Genomic DNA, 20,451 nt, shown 5'->3' with positions numbered 1-20,451 from the left:
TGGGCTATGCACCTGGGACTGATGTCCGTGTCACTGTTTTCCCTGCTCGAGTCCTTAGTAATCTCACTGCAATTGTTTGACTTTACTACATGCTGGAACATAGAGAGTTAAGTCATGTTATTAAAATCCCCACAACTAACACTCAGATCTTCACTGTTTGTCTGCTGAGTTGGGAGCTCTTCTCCTCACATTTTAAGTACATTCATGCATCTAAGGAAAAATTACTTTTTGCTGATGCTAATGTTGACCAGGATTGCAAGAGAGAGATACTGGTTTATTTGTTCTTTATTAACAAGGCTGTTTTCTTTGTGAAAGACCTTATGTTTTGAATATTTGCTTAATACTTCTTCACTCTTGTCCTCTAGGGAAGGTAGTTTCTCTGTTTACAAAATGTGGTATTTGAACCGTGAAGGTGAAATCACTTGTGTTTTGATGAGTCCTTGCTGAAGCTCCTGTGAGTTCCTGTTTCTCCAGCTGTTGTGGCCATAGCTTCAGACAGGTGGTTTTTGATAACACCATTTTGGAGTAATTTTGCCCTGTCACTGTGTCGTGGTTTGATTGTGCCCTCCAGTGAAGCCCTGAATTCAGAGCATGCGCTTGCCTGGTTTGTAGAACATGAGTGCAACTTTTTTCTCTTTCACAGAAAGCAGAGATGTCCCTGAGGAAATGCTGCTCTTTGGCTTTGCTTCAGTTTGGTTTTGAAGAAGAGTAGGTGAGGATGTGGCTTTTCTGAAACAGGCCACTAAACTAAGTGGAAGTGTCATCTGTCAGCCCTCCCTTAGCAGACCACACAGTTGTGAATTGCAAGTTTCCTCTTGAGTCTAGTAAAGCAGACTGTCTGTATAAGAATTCTTTGTATATACCCATATTCCATCCAATTTGTTTTTCTTCTAAAATTGCTGCAGGCTGCATTTTTAGTGTTGTCTCTGAATTTGTAAGTGCACTCAAATTTTTTGAAATTTTCATGTTACAAAATATTGGAAAGAATTGGAAAAAAAAAAAAGCTAAGACTGTGTGTACACTTTGTAAGTACCAGGAAGTGAAGGAATTTTGATTAGCCCAGTGCAGTAGTTCTCCAAAGTTCAGAAAAAAATGGAGCTCCTGACAGAAAATGGGTGATTTGGTGGTGTGTCAGCAAGGACTGTGATTTGCAGGGGGGAGAATACAGGTACTTTTGGTGCCTGTGCCTCTTGGGGCCCACCTGTGGACACTCTGGGACCTGGACTCTGCACTATGGCAGCTGTGGACTAATTTGAGCCAAAAGACCTGTTGACCTGCAGGTCCTGTAGTGCCCTAGGGTATATCTCTATATCTCAGAAGATCTTGCTGACAGAAGCTCTTACAGTTCATGTAAATAAAAAATAACATTAAAACTAGAAAAAGACCAGTAGAGTGGTTCTGAAGTTCTGTTAGCAGCACCTCATGTGTGACCAATACTTCACATACTGTGCCTAGTTTCCCACTCGTGCTAGTATAGAAATGAACTTTCTTCTATGTCAAAATCTTTTTTGAAAATGCATTCATTCATTTTTTCTGAGTTCTTAATATTTGCTGTCATCACTTTTTCCGTATTCCAGGATCCCAGTTCAGTAGTTCTGAGTAACCTTTTCTTTCTCTCTTACTGTCTTGGAGGTGGAAATCTGGCATGTTATAAAATAGTCAAAATACCCCAGTCATGCAGAGTTCTTGTAGTGTTCTTCTGAAGGATAGTGTATTCTGAATCTTGTGTCCCTGTTTTCAAGAACTGGTTGAATAATCACCTTTGGAAAATCTGGGTTATCTGGCTGTGTTTCAGAATAGTCTGTGAGTCTGGCTAGGGAAGTGCAGTCAGTCTGTCTGCTGTGGGCCCTGCCATGCCCAGGGCAGGGGGCAGGGGTGGGCTGGGGGACAGGGGCTGCCCTGGGAGATGAGCTGTGGCAGGTGCAGGTGTGTCCAGGTGCTCACAGCTCTCCCCTCCTGTGAGGTGAACTCCAGGTAAACAAGAGCCAGCTGACTGACCTGTCAGTGCATTGACCTGACCTCGGAGCATTTGAATGACAAAATAGGAGGAGAAAATAAAATCTTTGTGCGGAGACTAACCTTGCAGACTGAAGTCCTGACATCTCCCTGCGCTTTCAGCACGTGGCAGTGGCCATGAGCCTCAAGAGAAAATGTTCTTTCACAAGAACTTCTTGATTAACTCTGTAAGATTCAGTTTTAAACTTCAGTTATATTTGTATCCCTTCAGTGATTTGAAGGAGTTTAAAATAGTCCAGCTTCCAGGGGCACTTGCATTTCAATGGAAAAAATAATAATATTTAAAAAAAAAATAGAAGTTGGAATCATGCTCACTTTGTTGTTTGTGTACATGTTTCCTCCCATTTCCAGAATTGTATCTCATACTCAATTTCTTTTGCAGTTCTGTTCAGTGGAGGGACTGTTGTGGATCAGCCATGCTAAAGGGCAAGTGATGGAGGCAAGTATGAGTTTATCCTTTCACAGTTATCTGATGTTGGCTTTACCAGCTTTTCCTTTTAAACTGTTTTGTCTCCCAGTGGTCCTGTGAAATAATTGCACAAATGAAGGACTATATTAGCATGTTCTGGGATGTAATAATGTTGCAACATCTGCTGAGTGTGGCTGCATATGGAATGATGAATTTTGTCCATGATGTAGTATATTCTCATACATATAAGAAATTTGTGGTTTTGAACTTGGTGCTATAAAGTATTCTGATTCCTCCCAAACAGAACATAAAGGTGGTTGTTGGAGGAAAAAAAGAGCACAAAAGTTGAATTCTAATGAAAATGTGTTCTAATTAATTCTGCAAATTCACAGTTCTTCACATTTATGAGTAGTTTTTCCCCAAAAAGTGGTTACTAGAACAAATAAGTAGTTTTAAGAATCTTCATACCAGATGTGCAATTTGCAAAGCTCTTTTCAGGCTCAAACAGACTCATCCTATGGAAATAGGAATAGGAGATGACTACAAAACTCCCATTAGCAGCCTCTCAAAGAGTCAGTGCAATTTCAGAAATCTGTCCCAGAATACACAGGGTGGCCGTGTCTTATTCGTGAGCTCACTGTGGGCTGATTTGTTTCAGGTTGGTTTGTAAATTGCCATAGGATTAATTTAAGCAGGTTAATTTTTTCCTAGCAGATAATGCTTGGAACTCTAGTTAGACTGAAGGGGTGTTGTTTAAGACCAACATCATTATTAATGGTAATCTGGATATAGAGCATGCTGGAGATCAGAAATCCTACTTATAGAGCATGTTGGTCATCTTGGATAAGAACTGCAGTTTTTCAGTGAGTCCTGACTGAAAAATACATGCTGAGCTAATTAGCTAAAATGAGAAAGGCAGTTATGGGTCAACTGTCAGGTTTGTATTTTATATAGCAAATAATTTGGGGATTCTTGCTATTTTAGACAGTTTTGCTCACTAAACCATTTGTTCTTTCAGTTAAAAATTAAAATCTAGTTTTGTGATTTTTTGTCCCCCGAAGCATAAATTTGTTAAATATGTAAATATGTTCTTTGCACATTTTTTTTTCTTCTGCCATGTAATTGCTGCATGAATATGGGTAAATATATTTTTCTTGGACGTAGACTATTACTTTGCATTTAATGTGTTACTGATAAAACTGACCAGCATATTTAGACTCAACGCTTACAGCATCTTCAAAGTACTGAGATAAAATCCTGCATGATTCCGGTATTTTGTTTTCTATAAGCACTGAGTTTCATCTTTTCTCCAGCTGATAGCAATGACACTTGAAAAAAGAGAGAGTGAGGCAACTCTTCTGATATTTTTGGATGGCAGTTTGGAAAGCATTTTGGAATGTCTGTTTAACCCATTGTGTCAGGCTTCAGATGCACAAAATCAAGAGTGCTCCAATTGTAAACTCAGGGTGTTATGTTTCTGCAGCTTTGGATAGAAATGAATGCTCTCAAATCCCAAACATATGCTGCATTTCAAATAATTTTTTTAAAGCACAGACTGCTTTCTGCCAAGATTGAGGTAGACCTCTGTGAGCTGGTTTCTATACTTATAGAAGCCTAATCAAAGTTTTCTCCTGCAGAAAACAGTGGTCAGCTTCTGAGCATGTGATCTCATGGTGCTGATGTGAAACTCTTTTGGATACTGTGTCCTTCTTCCTCCCTTTCTTCCCCGTTTCTTTGCTGACCTTCTCCCATGGTAGTTGCTGTACAAGTGCTCAGCTGCACTGTCGTATAACCCAGTCTTGCCTGAGTCCAGGGAATGGCGCGAGTTGAGCTCTGGGAAAAAAGCTGCGTGGTTCATCTGCCAGAGGCTGAACTGCACATGCCTGGTGCTGATCCGTTGCACACTGGTTGCTTAATCTACTTTTAAAAAGGCATTCTTGTTTTCTCTGAGACTATGGACAGGACTATGCCAATTAAAAGCATTTCATGTGCCTGTTCTCACTTGAAGGCAGATTTTCACATCTAGTTTCCAGTGCCATCAATGGATGCTGGCAGTAATAAGCCATTTCTTGCTATTTGGAAATTAATAACTCCTTTGGAAATGTTCTGGTTTTTTGTATGTGTTAAATACTGGAAGTTAAGCATTCTACAGGAAAATCAGGTAGTCAAAGCAAATGTTACATTTAAAGCACAAAATATAAAATCTTTGACAAAGTTCAAAATTAATGTTGCCAAAGTAACTAACATGCTCTTCTTAAGTTTAACCTCATGTTCTGTTAGATATTATTGTGGGCTTGTTCTTAATAATCAAAAACCCACTGGTTTCTCCCTGCTTCTCCCCCTTTTGAACAGCTTTTTTACCTTTGTTGCTTTCCTATACGCTCTCTGCTGGGCTTCTCCCCCCAGGCAAATAGTGGCTTGTCTCACTCAAGCTTTGGCTTCTGCTCACAGCCTAAATGCAGCTAATGCCACATGGAGGGGTGCTCCGAGAAGTGTTTGTTTTGTTAATGGCATGTTTTGCACATTGGATTTTTAACCCACTACTTGCTGCATGGATGTGTAATAACGACTCTTTTGTTTAACATTAGATAAGCATGAGATCACCGAGGCACAGCTGCATGTGTAGTCACTCTTGAAGCAATTGCACACCTAATTGGCTGACAATCTTGGCATTTTCAAAGTAAACACAAGCCTTTTAAAGACAGGGGACATATTTATGTATGAATAGTCAAATAAACCTGTTGGGTGTCATCAATGGAGCCCTCTGGCACTGAACAGTTGTGTGATGACCCTGATCCTGGAGGCAAATCCCAAGATCAAGAGACCAAAAAACAACACGAATCAGAGCAAAAATTATCCAAAATAACGCATAATGCTTTGGAGAACATTAATGTCATTGGTCAAGGCTTGAAGCACCTGTTCCAGCATCAGCGCAGGAGGTCGTCCGTTTCTCCACATGATGTGCAGCAAGCTCAGGGTGAGCTGGAGCCTGATCTGGATTTGGAAAGCCAAAGCGTCTGTGCTGAAATTGATGGTGTCTCCACCCACCCCACAGCTCTGAACCGGGTGCTTCAGCAGATCAGAGTGCCACCTAAAATGAAGAGAGGGACGAGCCTGCACAGCAGGTGGGGCAAGGCAGATGCCCCGAAAGGAAGCCCCCAGATCAACAGAAGGTCTGCCCAGGATATTCAGTCAGGTCGGCCCAGATCATCATCCACTACAGATGCTCCCACAAACTTGTCCGTGATGGAGATTGCTTCTTCTATCTATGTAGGTGGAGAGGAGGCCGCAGCAGCAGCAGTAAGTTACTGAGATTTACCTTTGATCTTTATGATCTCCTTGTATGCTTTCTTAAGCCCTTTGAAATCTTGTTTTGAAAAGCAGGTTTCTTTCAGCAAACACTAATGGTACTGTGTTCAAAAGCTTCTACAGTGGTGAAGCAGAGAGCTTAAAAGATGCAAACATTAGTCATTTTCTCATATGACAGGTGGCTGATTTTGTATGTATTTGATCAGTTAAACAAGAGGTACTTTTGAAACACATTAGGTTGGTTGGATGGCACACCCCAAACAAACAAGAAGTGATGGGACAAGCAGCAGCCAGAGTAGTGCTCCTTAGCAACTGTTAGCTAGTTCCTGCAAGAAAACCTTTCATTTACCTAGATGGCTTTTTTAATTCCTCTCTCATTTTCTTGTGTGTTTGATAAAAGCAAAGAATTCCATTTGGAGTAGATGGTGCTGTTGGTCTCTTAGGCTGTTGGGAGGCTCTGGGAACATGGGCTGCAGCCTATGACTGACGTCCACTTCTGAGTTGCCTGAACATGGTTTAGATCAGCCTGGCTGCTCTGCTGATAAGGGATCACTGTTGTCTCCTTCAGTTTGTCTTTCCTGTGTGGGAAAAGCATTCACTGAAATGACAGTCTCTGTTCTGTGACTTGTTCTTGCAAAGCTGTGTAGATCAGCTTATTGATGATAACAAGAAGTAGCATTTATCTTACTATTTTTCTCTTTACCCAGATCAATTTAGTTGAAACATTCTTGGATTTTGGGGGGAATTTTTTGTTTGTTTTATTGGAGAATAGCTTTCTGATTTAACTTTAGCTATAACCTCTATTTTCCTAAAATTCTTTGGAGGCTTGTTCATTGGAGGACAAGCCCTTTGATAAAGATAGAAAGCATTGTGCAACTGGTGTCTGGTTCGTGTGCTCTTAATTAAAGAGGATTTGACCATGACCCTTGGACCAAGAGAAACAATTCTGGGGAATTTGATGTCATTGAGATAGCATGGTCCTGAGGCTTACATAGATTTTTGGTTTTGAAAATTTGGGTTTGTATGGAGTTTTTTTGTGGAGTTTTTTTGTTGGCTAGTTGGTGATGGATTGGGGCTGAATAAGATTTCAGTCAACTGGAGGTCGCCTTTCCTCTACAGAGTGATTGTTCCCTTGTATGTTTTTTTTTCTCCCCTCAAATCCTACTTTGAAATATTCCAAATGAAAATCTGTCCAGATTATTCGGTGATACGTTTTCCACATATTGGTGGGAGTTGTGGTTGGAGGCCATCTTGGGCACAGTGACCACAAAATGATGGAGTTTTCAGTTCTTGGTGAAGGAAGGAAGGGAGTCAGCAAAGCCTCTATCTAGAGGATGGGCTTAGGCTTCTTTGGGACACTGCTTTAGAGAGTGCCCTGGGAAACAGTCCTTAATAACAAAAGGATCCAGGAAGACTGGACACACTTTAGAAAGAAATCTAATACAGAAGTAGGCTGTCCCTATGTGCCAAAATACGAGGCATCAGGGAAGAACGACCTGGCCGAATAGGGAGCTTTTATGGGAAGCCAGGGGAAAAAAAGTGGTTCTGACCTTTGAAGAAGGGGCAGGCAGCTCAGAAGAGTACAAGGTCGCATAAAGAAAAAATTAAGTGAAAACTAGAGCTCAGTCTGGCCGTTGCTGCGAAAGTTAATGAAAAATGTGGGTTTTTATAAATACATCAGTAACAAAAGGAGGGCCAAGGAAAATCTCCGTTCTTTATTGGACGTAGGGGGGAACATTGTCACCAAAGACGAGGAAAAGGCTGAGGTACTTAATGCCTTCTTTCCCTCAGTCTTTGACAGTAAGGCTGGTAATCCTTAGGGCCTCCTGAGCTGGTATACAGGGACAGGGAGCAGAATGGACCCCCTGTAACCCCGGAGGAAGGAGTTAGTGACTGGTTGAGCCTTTAAAACACTCATAAGTCTATGGGACCAGATGGGATTCATCCATGGGTACTGAGGGAGCTGGCAGAAGAGCTCACCAAGCAGTTCTTCTTCATCTTATAATCAGTTCTGGCTCACCAGCTGCCAGATATGATGCCCATTCATTAGATCTAGGGAACTATAGGCCTGTCAGCTTGACCTCAGTGCTGGGGAAGATCATGGAACAGATCATCTCGGATGTGATTATATCACACGTACAGGACAGCCAGGGGATCAGGCCCAGCCAGCACAGATTTAGGAAAGGCAGGTCCTGTTTGACCAGCCTGATCCTTCTATGATCAGGTGACCCACCTAGTGGGTATGAGGGTATGGTATGAGGTTCAACAAGGCCAAGTGCCAGGCCCTACCTTTGGGTCACTACAACCCCACACAGTGCTCCAGGCTTTGGGCAGAGTGGCTGGAAAGCAGCTCAGTGGCAAAGGCCCTGGGGGCTCTGGTGACCCCAGATGAACATGAACATGAACTGGGTATGCCCAGGTGGGTAAGAAGGCTGATGGCACGTGGCTTGTATCAAGAACAGCGTGATCAGCAGGATCAGGGCAGTGATTATTCTCTATGCTGGGCAGTGCTGATGCTGCACCTAGAATCCTGGAGTCAGATTTGGGCCCCTCACTGCAAGAAATTATGGTGCTGGAGCATGTTCAGAGAAGGGAACTGAGCTGGGGAAGGGTATGGAGAGTGGGTCATATGAGGAGTGGCTGAGAGAGCTGGGGGGGCTCAGCCTAGAGAAGAGGAGGCTCAGGGGGGACCTTCTCGCTCTCTCCAACTCTCTGACAGGAGAGGGGGGCCGGGGGGAAGTCGGGCTCTGCTCCCGGGGAACAAGGGACAAGAGGAGAGGAAACGTCCTCAAGTTGTGCCAGAGGAGGGTCAGGTTGGACATCAGGAGGAATTTCTTCATGGAAGGGGTGGTTAGGCATTGGAAGGGGCTGCCCAGGAAGTGGTGGAGTCCCCGTCCTTGGAGGTGTCCAAGCAAGGACTGGACACAGCACTCAGTGCTCTGAGCTGGGGGACAAGGTGGGGATGGGGCACAGGATGGATTTGATGATCTTCAAAGTCTTTTCCATCCAAAATGATTCTGTGATTCTGTGATTTCCCTGATAGCCATCCAGAAATTAGGATATCTTGCATTCATAGATGGTAATTACAAAGTATTAGCATAAATTACAATATCAGTCTAAGGCAGTGAGTAAAGTTTCCTCTTGGGAGAAGCACTGAAGGAGTCTGCCTGGAGCTTTTGCTTCTTGTCAACAGCTAAAAGAACAGAAATACTACTAAAGTAGTTGTGAAAAACATGTATTCTCCTGGGTTGGTTGACTTAGCAGGTGTGCCATGCCAGTCGAGCCATTGAGAAACCTCAGAAAGAAGCCTCCTCATAGCTGCAGGTTTATTTGCATACGGGCTCTTTCTTCATTGTCAGTAAACTCATGATCTTTGTATCAGGAGAATTTTGGGGAAAGCTGTTAGTTTTCTGAGTTTGTACCCGAACCCAGCAACTGAAGTTTATGAAGCAGGATCTGATTTGTTGGTTTAAAACTGTAGTTTCTTTATTTTGTGTATGAGCAGGGAGATTGGACAGGCATAATATGGGAAGTAAATAATATGGGAATATGGGAAAAGACCTGGAGTGAGGTGTCCTTTCTCCCAACAATGCAGCTGGTCTGATGAAATGTTACCACCTTTGCTGGATTGGTGATCTCCAAAGTGGAGTGTGGGAAAGACAGTCTATTGGAGTGTGGGAAGGAAATAATTTTTGGTTTGTTTTAATTTTCTTTTCCTTTTTAATTTCTATTTCTGTGTATGATTTATAATGGGCCTACTGTATTAGTTCAGTAGTGGGTGTATATAGTTTGTAAATAAACATACATGTATTGGCAGTCTGTGCTCAAAAATTTTGTACTGATTCGGGTGTGCAATCAAAGTTTGGAAACCACTGGGATCACTTGGCAGGAATGGCTGGAAAAATGAGAACTGTTAATCTGACAGTAATTGCATTCTACATTTGTAATTGCATTCTGACAGCAATTGCATACTGCAGCATCTGCTGCTGTAGCTTCTGTTCCTCTGGAGCAGCGTGGGGTACAGAGAAAGGGCTAGGAATGGGATCTTGGGCCTCTCCAGGCAGTCACCCCGCTGGGGCTGTGCAGGCATTCTCCCCTCTCTGTCGGAGAGAGGGGACTGGAGTCTGAAAGAAGAAAATTAAATGTGAGAGGAAAGGGCACCTTTGGGGACTAAACCACCAGAGACCTCCGTAACCAGTTGTCCCTCTGTGCAGTTCCGTGAATTTCCAGTGCTGTTTAATATTCACAGCATTTTTGTGGCAGACAGTAAAGATGTATGCTGTGGGTCTAAAGTGACGTGGCCAAGGAAATACTGCCATGGAGAATGCGACCTGAAATGAGGGGGAGGTGTGAGTCTCAGTCCCTGGTACAGAAATCACATCACACATGCCTGTTGTCTGTAGGAGAGGGAAAGAGTTTGGTGGGAGAGTTGGATTTTTTCTTTTCATGGAAAATTTTGCCAAGTCTGGGTGATGTACCCCATTTTATCTCCCAAGAGCAGGTGTATATATAAATAACACTACCTCACAGTGTGGCACAAGGATTGAAGAAGTTATTCAGTAGCTTAGTGCCACACTCAAAAAGTGGGTATCTCTATCCCCTCCCTCCTCTTAGAGCCAGAAAGACTAAGACTGCTGCAGTATTGTTATGCCATCTGCATAATTTTGGGAGTTGTAAAAATCGCATGAACTGCCCTTGACTTAATTTTCACAGGGAACACAAAGTAAAAATTGGAAAATACAAACAATGGGTTTTTTTCCATGGAGAAGGACAGAATGTTATCTGATATTTCATGAAAAGTACTGTGTGTTTTGCCATATTAGTGTAATATCTTGCTGGTTTTTTGGTCTGAGACGTGCTGTCTGGGCTATGGGGTGGGTCTGTAGATACTAGGCTCAAGGCACGTTGATGCCACTCGAAGATACAAATTAATGGTAGATGACCTGCAAGTTAAGTGAAGATGATTATACACCTTTATATCACGTATAACAGCTTTTACTGAATTTCCAGTATAGAGTAATGCGTTTATAATCAGCTACGTATAACTTTTAAATCACTGATATGATTATTAACAAAGCTTCTCGGTTTGTGATTCCATGAAATCAGTAAAGCAAAATGGTAAAGCATTTGGTAAATCAGTCTTAAAACTTAGCATTCAGGCTGTCACACTATTGGAATATGACTAAATTCATGAATTGTTAAATTGCTAAATGTTGTTCAGCAATTTGTATTGCAAAATCAGTTACAACACACTTCAAATGAGAATTAGTGAAGAGCCAGGAAAAATCTGAAATCATCAGAGAAAACTTAAATGCAACAAAGTTCAGCGCGAACTCGAACTTTAAACATTGTCTTTTAAGTTATGAGACATCTGAAGTTGTATCACACAGTGTTACTTTAACCCTAAATTTTCTTATTTTATTTAATCTCACTGAGACTAGATTACTTAATGATGATTACGACATAGAAATCATCTTTTTGAAGTGTCACTCAACAGTGATCAGCCTTGAGAGTCCTCTGTATCCCTGCATTCTACTCCTGCCTGTATGTGTCGTGTCTACACTGAACTTTCATTTGATCATTTTTTTTGTTGTTTCATGCTCATTTTCACATTACTTTGCCAATTTGTCTCCTTCAACTCTTCAGAATCTCATCTTTTGAATAAGTTTGTGATCTTTTTTTTTAAATGAAACCCTACTAATTTCACTTCCTTGGTTTTGGTGTTTGCTGCTGACAGCAAAGCTATGCTGACTCACCTTGCCTCAGCAGAGAGTATTTCCTTTGAAAGTATTTAAGAATTTCATCAATCCACCTATAATTAGAAAAATGTCACCGAGCTACAACGGTGATCCATCTGTTGTGAACATATGGGTTATACAAGCTACAAGGAACAAAGAAACAACACACAGAATGGAAAAGTTGTCATTTAATAATGACGAAAACTGCATAACATCGAATTTGTAGTCAAGCAAGATAGCTCTCAGTTTTCTGATTCCTGTCCTCTGCCATCATTTGCTTTGCTGGTATGTTCCCCTGTTGTGTGACACAGGCTGTTCCTGCCGGTGGTGGAGGTGTGCCAGCAGCTCTAGGGCTGTGCCCTGTTGGGCACTGAACTGCCCTGTGCCCGTGCCCCGGCGTCACCTCCGCCACTGTGCTGATGCTGCTCTTACGGCAGAAATTCCTGCTCTGCTTTCTCTTCTTTCTTTATTTTTCTTCCAGTGTTCAGATTTCTGACATTTAGGAAAAGTAATGGACACTTTGTTCTTTTCACGTGCTCTGTACCTGCACGCCGGTATGTTGAAGCAGGAGACGATGGGCTCAGTCGGGGCTCGCTGCAGGCACTACTTGTAAGATTTGACTGTGACTGCAGGAGGTTTCGCTATGGGTAGATGTAGGAAGTCAGCAGACTTGTATTGCTGAGAAATTAGCCTTCAGTTATATTTTGTCAGAGGCTTGTAAATGCCTTCGTGGGCTGCTGTGGAATTGTCAGTGCTTCTTACTGGTGTGGCAGGAGCATTACCTGTTGCAGATCTGTTTGTCAGGCATGGATGAGCAGGAGCCCACGTGCTTCAGTCTAGCTTACTACTGAAGCTGAAGAGCTGTTAAACACATCCAGACTATTTCCATATCTTCAATTTTTTGTGGAGTCAAGCCCAGATCTTCATCCTTCTGTGTGAGGCTGCACAGTACTTTGAGTTTATGCTCAATTCTACCTACATAAATGCTGTGCTGAGCTTAATTAAAGCTTGTGATGTATTTGTGTGCTTGTTTGGTCCTGCTGGGTGCTGTTACCCTTGCTTTTTAACAGTAGGTGCTGTGTCTGAGATACAGTTTGGAAAAGGAAAAAAACTCTTTATCAGCCTGACAATGTCGGTAAGATAAGTGCCAAAAGTGAAAAAGAAATTTTGTAGTTAAATTCCCTGGTATACTAGGAAACTCAGGCCACATGGGCTTGGGGCAGTGGTGGAAGAGCAGGGCTAAGAGCAGGAAACCTTTCAGAGCTGGGTTCTCCAGCCTGCTCCTCAGTCCCCTCCTGCCTGCATCACATGCAGAGCGCTGTGCACAAGGAAAAGCTGGTAAAGAGAGACAGTACTGATATTATCTTGTCTTGCCTCTATTCTGTCTTGGATTGTTTAAACTCTGAAAGCTCCTATCCTGTCACCATTTTTTCACCCCACTTCTTTTTTTCCTTGTGTCTTTGTTCCAGCTATATGAGCCAGACTGAAATCATCTTTCTTTGTGTGCTGAGCACAGTTTTGTCATTTTATGTTGCATTTTTAAAAATAGCTACAGCCAGTGTCTGTCTTTCACTTCTGATCCAGAGGTTCTGGCATGTCAGATGTCTCACAAAGCTTCACTCTTCATTTTTCAGGAGCTTCCCCTTTCTGTGGCCTGCTTATTTCGCATGACAGGGTCAGTTTTCAGCTATCTCCTGATTAGATACACCTACCCTTTCCTTTTCATGCCTGTAACCCCCATTACACACAAACAACCTCCCCCACTAAATACACTTCCAGAAAGTTTAGGAGGTTAATCTCCTCAAAATGTTTTATCGTTAACCCCAGAGGGGGGTTGGGTTGGTTGGGTGGTGGTGGTATTTTTTTCCCTCGTGTGTAATAATCCTTCTGCGTTCGTCAGGCTTTGTATAGAAACTGAGAAACGAGATGGTCATAGCATGGAAAATAATGTAATAGTTAAAATCTTACTGAGATACTTCACTTGCTCTTGTATTTCAAACAGTCTAAATTTAAATATTCCTGCATAGTTCTTTTCTTGTAGAGGCAGCCCACTGAGCTGAGAAATCAGGACTGTGGTCGTTTGAAAAAGATTGAGCCTGCATGGATGTCATTTGGATCTCCTGTACTTACAGAGCTTTTTGTGGGGTAATGAATGAGCTATGTGTCAAGATATGGACAAACAGAACAATATGGATGTTTGAAAGATGAAGTTAGCAGTACTTTGGTGAGCAGTTGTGTCCATGTGAACTTTTATCCGTGCCATGAAGGGTTGCTGTGACCCACATGCAGACCCCAGCACTTGGTCTTGTGGAACCTCCTCATTCATTGGGTTTTTTACCAAGGAGGCCCTTGTACGCTCTGCTGTCACCTGGGCTTGGCGCCAGCGTTGGTGTGAGAGCATGGCCATAGTGAGATCAAGTTATTCACTCCGACTTCCGTACAGAGAATCGATTTGGAACGTTTGGTGGAAGCCCTTGGCTGACACCTTCTGGCGTTACTAAGAAGGCAGACTACCCTGGTTTAATTAAGTATAAAACTGTCTGGTGGACTTGCAGTTTTTTGCCTTCCTAGGCCCAGACATTTCCAGGTTGCCATTTGCTTGTCTTAGGGTTGCGGTAGTGATGAGAGAAAGGATTTGCTGTCCTGCGATGGGATCCTCGTAGAGCAGCTTTCCAAGGCTCACTTCAGCCTGCGGCATCCTGCCAGGACTTCCCATGTCCTCATCTCCGTGTCAGTTTTGACAGTCATTTTCATAAATATTTCAAGTCACTTTGGATTTTGGTTAGCAACTTAAATCTGTATTCTGTTACTGTCCACATTTTAAAAAATGACTACATATACTTTTGGCATAAGTTTACAGTCTTCAGTTTGCAGCCACATCAGTATTTTCCAGTGGTGATATTTACCCCAAGAGTATCAAAAACCTACTAGCAGTAAGCCTGCTTTTCCCGATTGCCTATAATGACTCTTTCCAAGTGCTCACACTGGTCTGCACGCTGCATGGTAGCATAAGGCAGTGAAGTGCTACCTTTTCAGTATATATAGCAGAGTTGGGAAAGAATGAACAATTTCTCTCCAACTGTGAATAGTCTTCTAAAGTAGTAATGTATTTGCCAGAAACTTTTTTTACAAATTCTTCTGTCCTAAACACCATGCAACAAACATGGGACAAACACTTGTAAAAAGACAAAATATGGAGATTTTTGTAACATTAAAACCACGTGGAAAGTCCACTGTGGCTATGAACAGTATGTCCTGGATCTATAAAAGATGACTTTGGCTTTAACCCTTTTCCACAAAGAGCAAGCAATCTTAGCACCATACTCTGTCTAGCATTGGCACTCCCATTCAGCTTGCATAGGTAGTAAACACTTTGTAAATCTTTTTGTAACTGATTGAAGTAAAACATCTTGTAGTTTTGTCTTTGTAAAGGACTGGAAATGTTAGATATGATTTCACTTTCAGCATCTGCGGCTGAGTCATGTTCAAACAGCATCAACTTGCACAGTTCCTGTGAAGGGAGAACTTGTACTCATTTGGGAGGGTGAAACAGGGGTTAGCTGTACCCTGAAAGCCAGGTGTACAAGAACCTCGATGGACAGTGCACAAGGAGCATTTCCGGACAAGAGGAGTCCATTCTCTTTCTTAGAAGTGGTGCTGCACACCCTGGAGCCACAGGTCTGTGCTCCCAGCAGACCCAGCTGGAGCTGTGTGTTGGTATGGCTGGGGCAGCCCCAGCTCCGGCCCAGCCACGCCGCTCTCCTTGGCCCAGCCGAAAAGCCAGCCCGACTGGTGCACTGCAGAGTGAAAGGGTTGCGCTGTTTACATCTTTCAGCAAGATGAGATACTGGCCTATCACTGTAATGGCTTAATGCAGGTTGAGCTAAGTCAGGAGTAGGCTGAGGATTATTTCACAAGCTCAGAAATTAATCTTCAGTTGCTTACTTGCCGTGGAAACCCATGCTGTGCCAGGCACTGCTTTCCCTGGCTGGGAACAGTGACCTTTGTGCAGCAGAGAGCAGTGTTAGGCTCAAAGTCTTGTTTGTGGGCAAGGGATGCACACTCTATATAAGGAGAGCTTGGAATTTAATTTTAGTGTAACTGAAATCTGAAGGGTCTAATCATTATTAGTCTAGATTTCATTGTTACATAGAAAAGTATTATTGTTGTCAAAATGTTATACACACACTTCTTATTTTATAATCCCCTCCTTCAGGTTGCACTCAGCCTTCCACTGTTCCTCTGGTTCTGCAGTTGGTGATGTCGCTCTGGGCAGGGTGGAGGTGTGCAGGTACCTCAAGTTGTCAACATCTGGAGGTTATTTGGTTGCTCAGTTACAAGGCTAAAGGATTAACCTTCTGTAAGCAGTGGTGTTGAAACTCAGCCTTACATCATCTGCTGACACAGTTGAGTCATGACAGAGCAAGCCCTGGAGACAGGTGCATGCTGTAACAGGTTGCAGAGCCACTGCAATTGTGTAACCAATGTTTTTAACAGGTCCACATCTTTCACAGTAGAATACCATGCAAGATCATCCCCAAATCTCCCTTAGGGCCACGGATGATTCCAATAGAATGATGACTTTGAGCAATTAGGAAAGGGGCTGAACCATCTTTATCCACGTTGTCTTTAACTCTGGTGATGTCACCAAAATTAAAGATAATGCTGTGTTTGCCTGTTCAACTGTAGCAGCCCTGTCTATGATAGTTACTGTGCTAATATCAAATTCCATGGCAACTCAAAACCCTTTCAAGTAATTTCTAATTGTAGGTTTGACTGCGATATGTATCTTATTTTTAGTCATTTTTGCAATGTTGTCATGAGTGCTTCTCTGAAGCATTGTGGTGATTCTAACTGTAATTTAGTTGGAAATTAAGGTTAAAACTTGGGATTTTCCCCTGCAGTAGCCTATGTAGCTCCTTTGCAATTTTTTTGAATGAAAGGAAAGTGGGTGGTGGAGAAGAGACGTGTCTGGTACTCTGACACTGCCAGGGTGCTCAGAGCAGTCAGGGCTGTGGCACCACCAGGTGTGTTAATCTGCCAGGTGCAGTTTGCAGGTGGAAGTCCTGAATAAAAGAGCTGATCTAATCGCCTGGTCCCACAGTGTGCAGGAAGGAAGGAGATTTTACTGGGGCGTGTTCAAATATTTTGTGGAGATGGGAAGGCCATGACTTTGCTGGAGAGAAGTGAAAAGCTGCTGTACTCAGGCAGCAAACTAGTGCTGCCAGGAACAGAAATGTGGTCCCTGGTAAAAGTGGAAGTAGTTTTTACTCTAAGCTGTGCTATGTCTACGTCCCACTTTCTGCCATCACTGAAAGTGTGCAGGACAGGTGAGTCCTACACAAAGTAAGACTGCCTGAACTAAAGCAGACGTGGAGGCCTGGGCAAGGAGTGTTTGGGGCTGAGGGATGTGAGGATATGGTGATGGCAGCTGCAGCTCCTGTCGGCAGTCAGGGCGCTGTGGTGAGGGACGTAAGCTTCTCTTTGCCTTTCAATCAACTTCGTGAACTTAATGAGAATTCTCTTAAGTTGGGATGGCATCTTTTAAATGTGTGACTCTTCTGGTGATCCTTAAATGTGAAGGGCTTTGATACTGGCACAGGCTGCCCAGAGCATCTGTGGCTGCCCCAAACCTGGAGGTATTGAAGGCCAGGTTGGGCGGGGCTTGGAGCAAACTGGAATAGTGGAAGGTGTCCCTGCCCGTGGCAGGGGGTGGAATGAGATGACCTGTGAAATGCCAGCCCAGTCAGTGACAGGAAAGGTTCCTGGGGTGGTTTGGTACTGGTGCTGGTGGTTTGGTACAGGTGTAGCAGTGCAGTGTTGCGGGTTGGCACAGGTGCTTTGGTTTGGCACAGGTGTGGCAGTGTGGTGGACTTGTGGTGGTTTGGTGCAGGTGTGGCAGTTTGGCGCAGGATTTGCCCGCCACGCGGAACTGACCAGCCACGGGCACCGAGCGGGTCGGTCTGTCCTGCACGGGTCGGTCGGTCTGTCCCGCACGGGTCGGTCGGTCTGTCCCGCACGGGTCGGTCTGTCCCGCACGGGTCGGTCGGTCCCGAAGGGGGTGCTGCGAGAGCACTCAGCCGGAGCCACCGCGGGGCCGCTCCCCGAGCGGAGATTATCAGTAAGATGCCTTCCTCTTCATTTACAAGTGTAAAGCATTGATGTAACATTCATGCATACGTGTTTCTGCTAGCTTTATATAATGCTAAAATATAGTTTTTAAAGAATGCTAAAAACTGAAAACAATTCAGTTCTTACTGAGCATTTTTTAAAAGAAAATTAGTTATAAAATATTTTGTACTAAAGATTAATTCTAATTGTGTTTTGTGTTCTCATGAAAGGATGTCAGATAGAGGCATAGTTTATTAGGTCAAGTTAATTTTAAATTTGAAAATAAAATTTGATGGCTTTTATGAAATCTGAATTTTTCCCATCATGTTCCTGAATAAAGAGATAAGAATTCACCAGTTAAGGTATTACACAGGAACGAATTGCTGTAGGAAGGTAATGTTAGGGAAAAAAGTGACAGTAGCCCAGTGACAGGGGACTAAGGCAAAGAGCTGCATGTGTCTCCGGTCAGAGCAGGAGCCGTTCATTAACTGTGGAGATAATAAACATCAGTTTGGAAATGCTGAGTGCGAGGCCCTGGCTCCAGAGACAAAGGAGAATGTCGCTATCATCAGTTTTGCTAATCTGCCAGTCCCATCTCAGTCTGATGTGGATTATATCAAAGCCAGCTGGCTCCATTCCTTATCTCTATCTCTGTCTCACCCAGACTCTGAGCCATGGGGCCTGGGAGGGAAGGGAGAGGGACAGCTGTGTGTCCCCAGCAGAAGTGAGGCACCCCCGTGTCCCAGGTGATGGACAGCAGAGGCTCTGGGTAGCCCTGGGGACCTTGGGCACCAAGCCCAGTGGGTAGGAGGGTGAGAGGGTGATTACCCAGAGGCACTGGTATCTGCTGACAGTCAGGTGGAGACAGGGAGGTTTGGATGCAGCAGATAAGGTGACAGGGCCGACCTGGTGCCCCAGCTACCTGTGTTGCAGCATTTTGCTCCAGCACTGTGGTGGACTCCCACGCTGTGTCACTGCGTGTGTGCGCACTCACACTCATTTTCACACTCACACCCTCTTACTCTCACACGCGCTTGTCCCGCTGGTCTCTGCAGCAGTAGGCACGTGAGCTTGCCCGGCATAGAGGCTGTTCAACATGATGGTATAGATTTTCTGCAGTAGGAATTGAACTGTGTGCATGAGTCTTCTGAATATAGCCAAACTGCAGAACAAGAAGTTCTGACCCAGTTCAGGGAGGAGGAGGATGGAGCTGCTAGATGCAGAATCCCCTGAGAATCTGGTGTGTGCTCTGACAGCACAGGGAGGTGTTTCTAGGGTCCCAGTCCCCTCAGTTTCCTGTGCTGTTAACTCCAGGTGGTCATTATAAAATTAAGGCCTGGTAACTGGGTATATTTCAAAAAAGCAGGATCATTTTGAAAAGGAGTCCAAGTTCTGGCGGAGAACACTTCCTCTGTACAGAACACATACTTGTGTTTGAAACCTCCAAGTTACCTCTGACTGGGCAGTATGCTACCAAAACCTGCTTTCAATTCCAAAGCTGGGGTTTGGTGCTGAAGAATGCATCTATTGATGTTACTTTTGGATGACAGTTATAAAATAAACACCTCTGTGTAATCTTTTTGCAACTTTTCAGTTGAGGTCTATTTAGAGAGCCTCCCTGACCCTTCTCCTAACCTTCCATGGCCCAACTGCAAATGTCTCCTCCAGCCTCCAAGTTATCTGATGACTTAAAAAAGGCTAAAAACATTTTCCTTAAAAGGCAAATAATCTGGCCTACAGCACCTTCATTTTTCTGCAAGACTACTCAACCACGTAGGGCGGTGACTTGTACTTACCCAGTACATGCCATAGAGAGGAAATTTGTGTTGAGCCAGTGCACAAATGACTCCTAGCAGCCAGGTGCACACCACAGCGATACATGCCATGCCATCCAGGGCCCCAGGTTTGTCATAACTGGAGCATGCCATGGCATCCTTTTTGGCCACTGTGCCAGTGCTTGCTACCCATTGAAACTAAGGTCTGAGGAGAGTGCTGTTGCCAGCATAGTGCTGGGTAATCCAGCACTGGCCTGATACCAAGTCAAAACTCAGCTGGGACGAGCTCTGCCGTGGGAGTTGTTCCTGATCCAGTAGTTTTGCTGATAGTCTAGAGTTGTTCAGAAACTATTTTCCTGTGTAGGTAATTCCATGTACTGTAGGGATCAGTGCTACAGCCATTTCAGTGTAATGCAAAAAGGAGCCCTCCCCTGTGGGTGCAAGAGGCAATTACAGAAGTAGCTGGAAATAAAATCCTAAGAAGTTCAAAATTAAAATGCTGAGACAGGACTACTTGAGAAATGGATTTGGTTCCAGAAATTTCAAACTCCTTGTTGTGTTTTGGCTTTTCGGTTTCCTTCTTCAGTTTAGGAGCATCCTGACAGCTGCCTGAGAGCTGACCCCATCTGCGTGGCACAGGCGGGCACAATGCATGTCCTGTCTGCGGGACCCCTCCAGGCATTGCTGCCAACTGAGGTTAGAGCCCTGTAATTCCCTTTTCTACAAGAATATGGTACCGTGTCCCTCAGTCACCAGTTGGGGAGCGGGGAGGGGAGAGAGAACACTTTCAGAATCCCAAAGCTGCCCTTGTCAAGGTGTTTGAAGAACAGCAAGTGTTCCTGATCTTTATTGCATAATTATTGTGGGGAGAGAGAAATATTGTCTTGAATTACTTTCCAGGGATTACAACAGGGTCTTCTTTCCTGATTCCCGGGAAAGAGCTGACGCTCCCGTGCGACAGCGTGCCAAGGGAGCGGGAGTTGCGTGCGGCCAGTGGGGCTGGGTGGGAGCGCTGGGGCGGAGATCGCCCTTCGTGGGGGCCCCGCGGCGGGGTTCGACAGACCCCGTTGGGGCCGGTGGCGGCGGGGCGGGG

At 44.0% G+C, this 20,451-nt stretch overlaps 1 protein-coding gene across 2 annotated transcripts in view; it reads left to right on the top strand.

Annotated features, from left to right (window-relative positions):
* The first annotated feature begins 2,398 nt into the window (after window positions 1–2,398).
* The window catches only part of TMCC1 (transmembrane and coiled-coil domain family 1), a 59,490-nt gene continuing 41,437 nt past the window's right edge, over window positions 2,399–20,451 (top strand). Inside the window, exons 1-2 of one of the 2 annotated variants that reach the window (XM_027903296.1) lie at window positions 2,399–2,455; window positions 5,481–5,725. In XM_027903296.1, the coding sequence (XP_027759097.1) occupies window positions 5,522–5,725 (204 nt within the window). In that variant the 5' untranslated portion in view covers window positions 2,399–2,455; window positions 5,481–5,521. Of the gene's footprint in view, window positions 2,456–5,013; window positions 5,726–20,451 lie in introns of both variants that reach the window. The other variant, XM_027903295.1, reaches the window with a different exon arrangement.

Source organism: Empidonax traillii, unplaced genomic scaffold (genome assembly GCF_003031625.1).
Source record: "Empidonax traillii isolate 1590-97213 ecotype Southwest subspecies unplaced genomic scaffold, ASM303162v1 scaffold956:size363975, whole genome shotgun sequence".
Taxonomy (NCBI): Eukaryota; Metazoa; Chordata; class Aves; order Passeriformes; family Tyrannidae; genus Empidonax; species Empidonax traillii.
The sequence above is the reverse complement of the archived record's forward strand: the minus strand, read 5'-3'. Positions and strand labels throughout refer to the sequence as shown.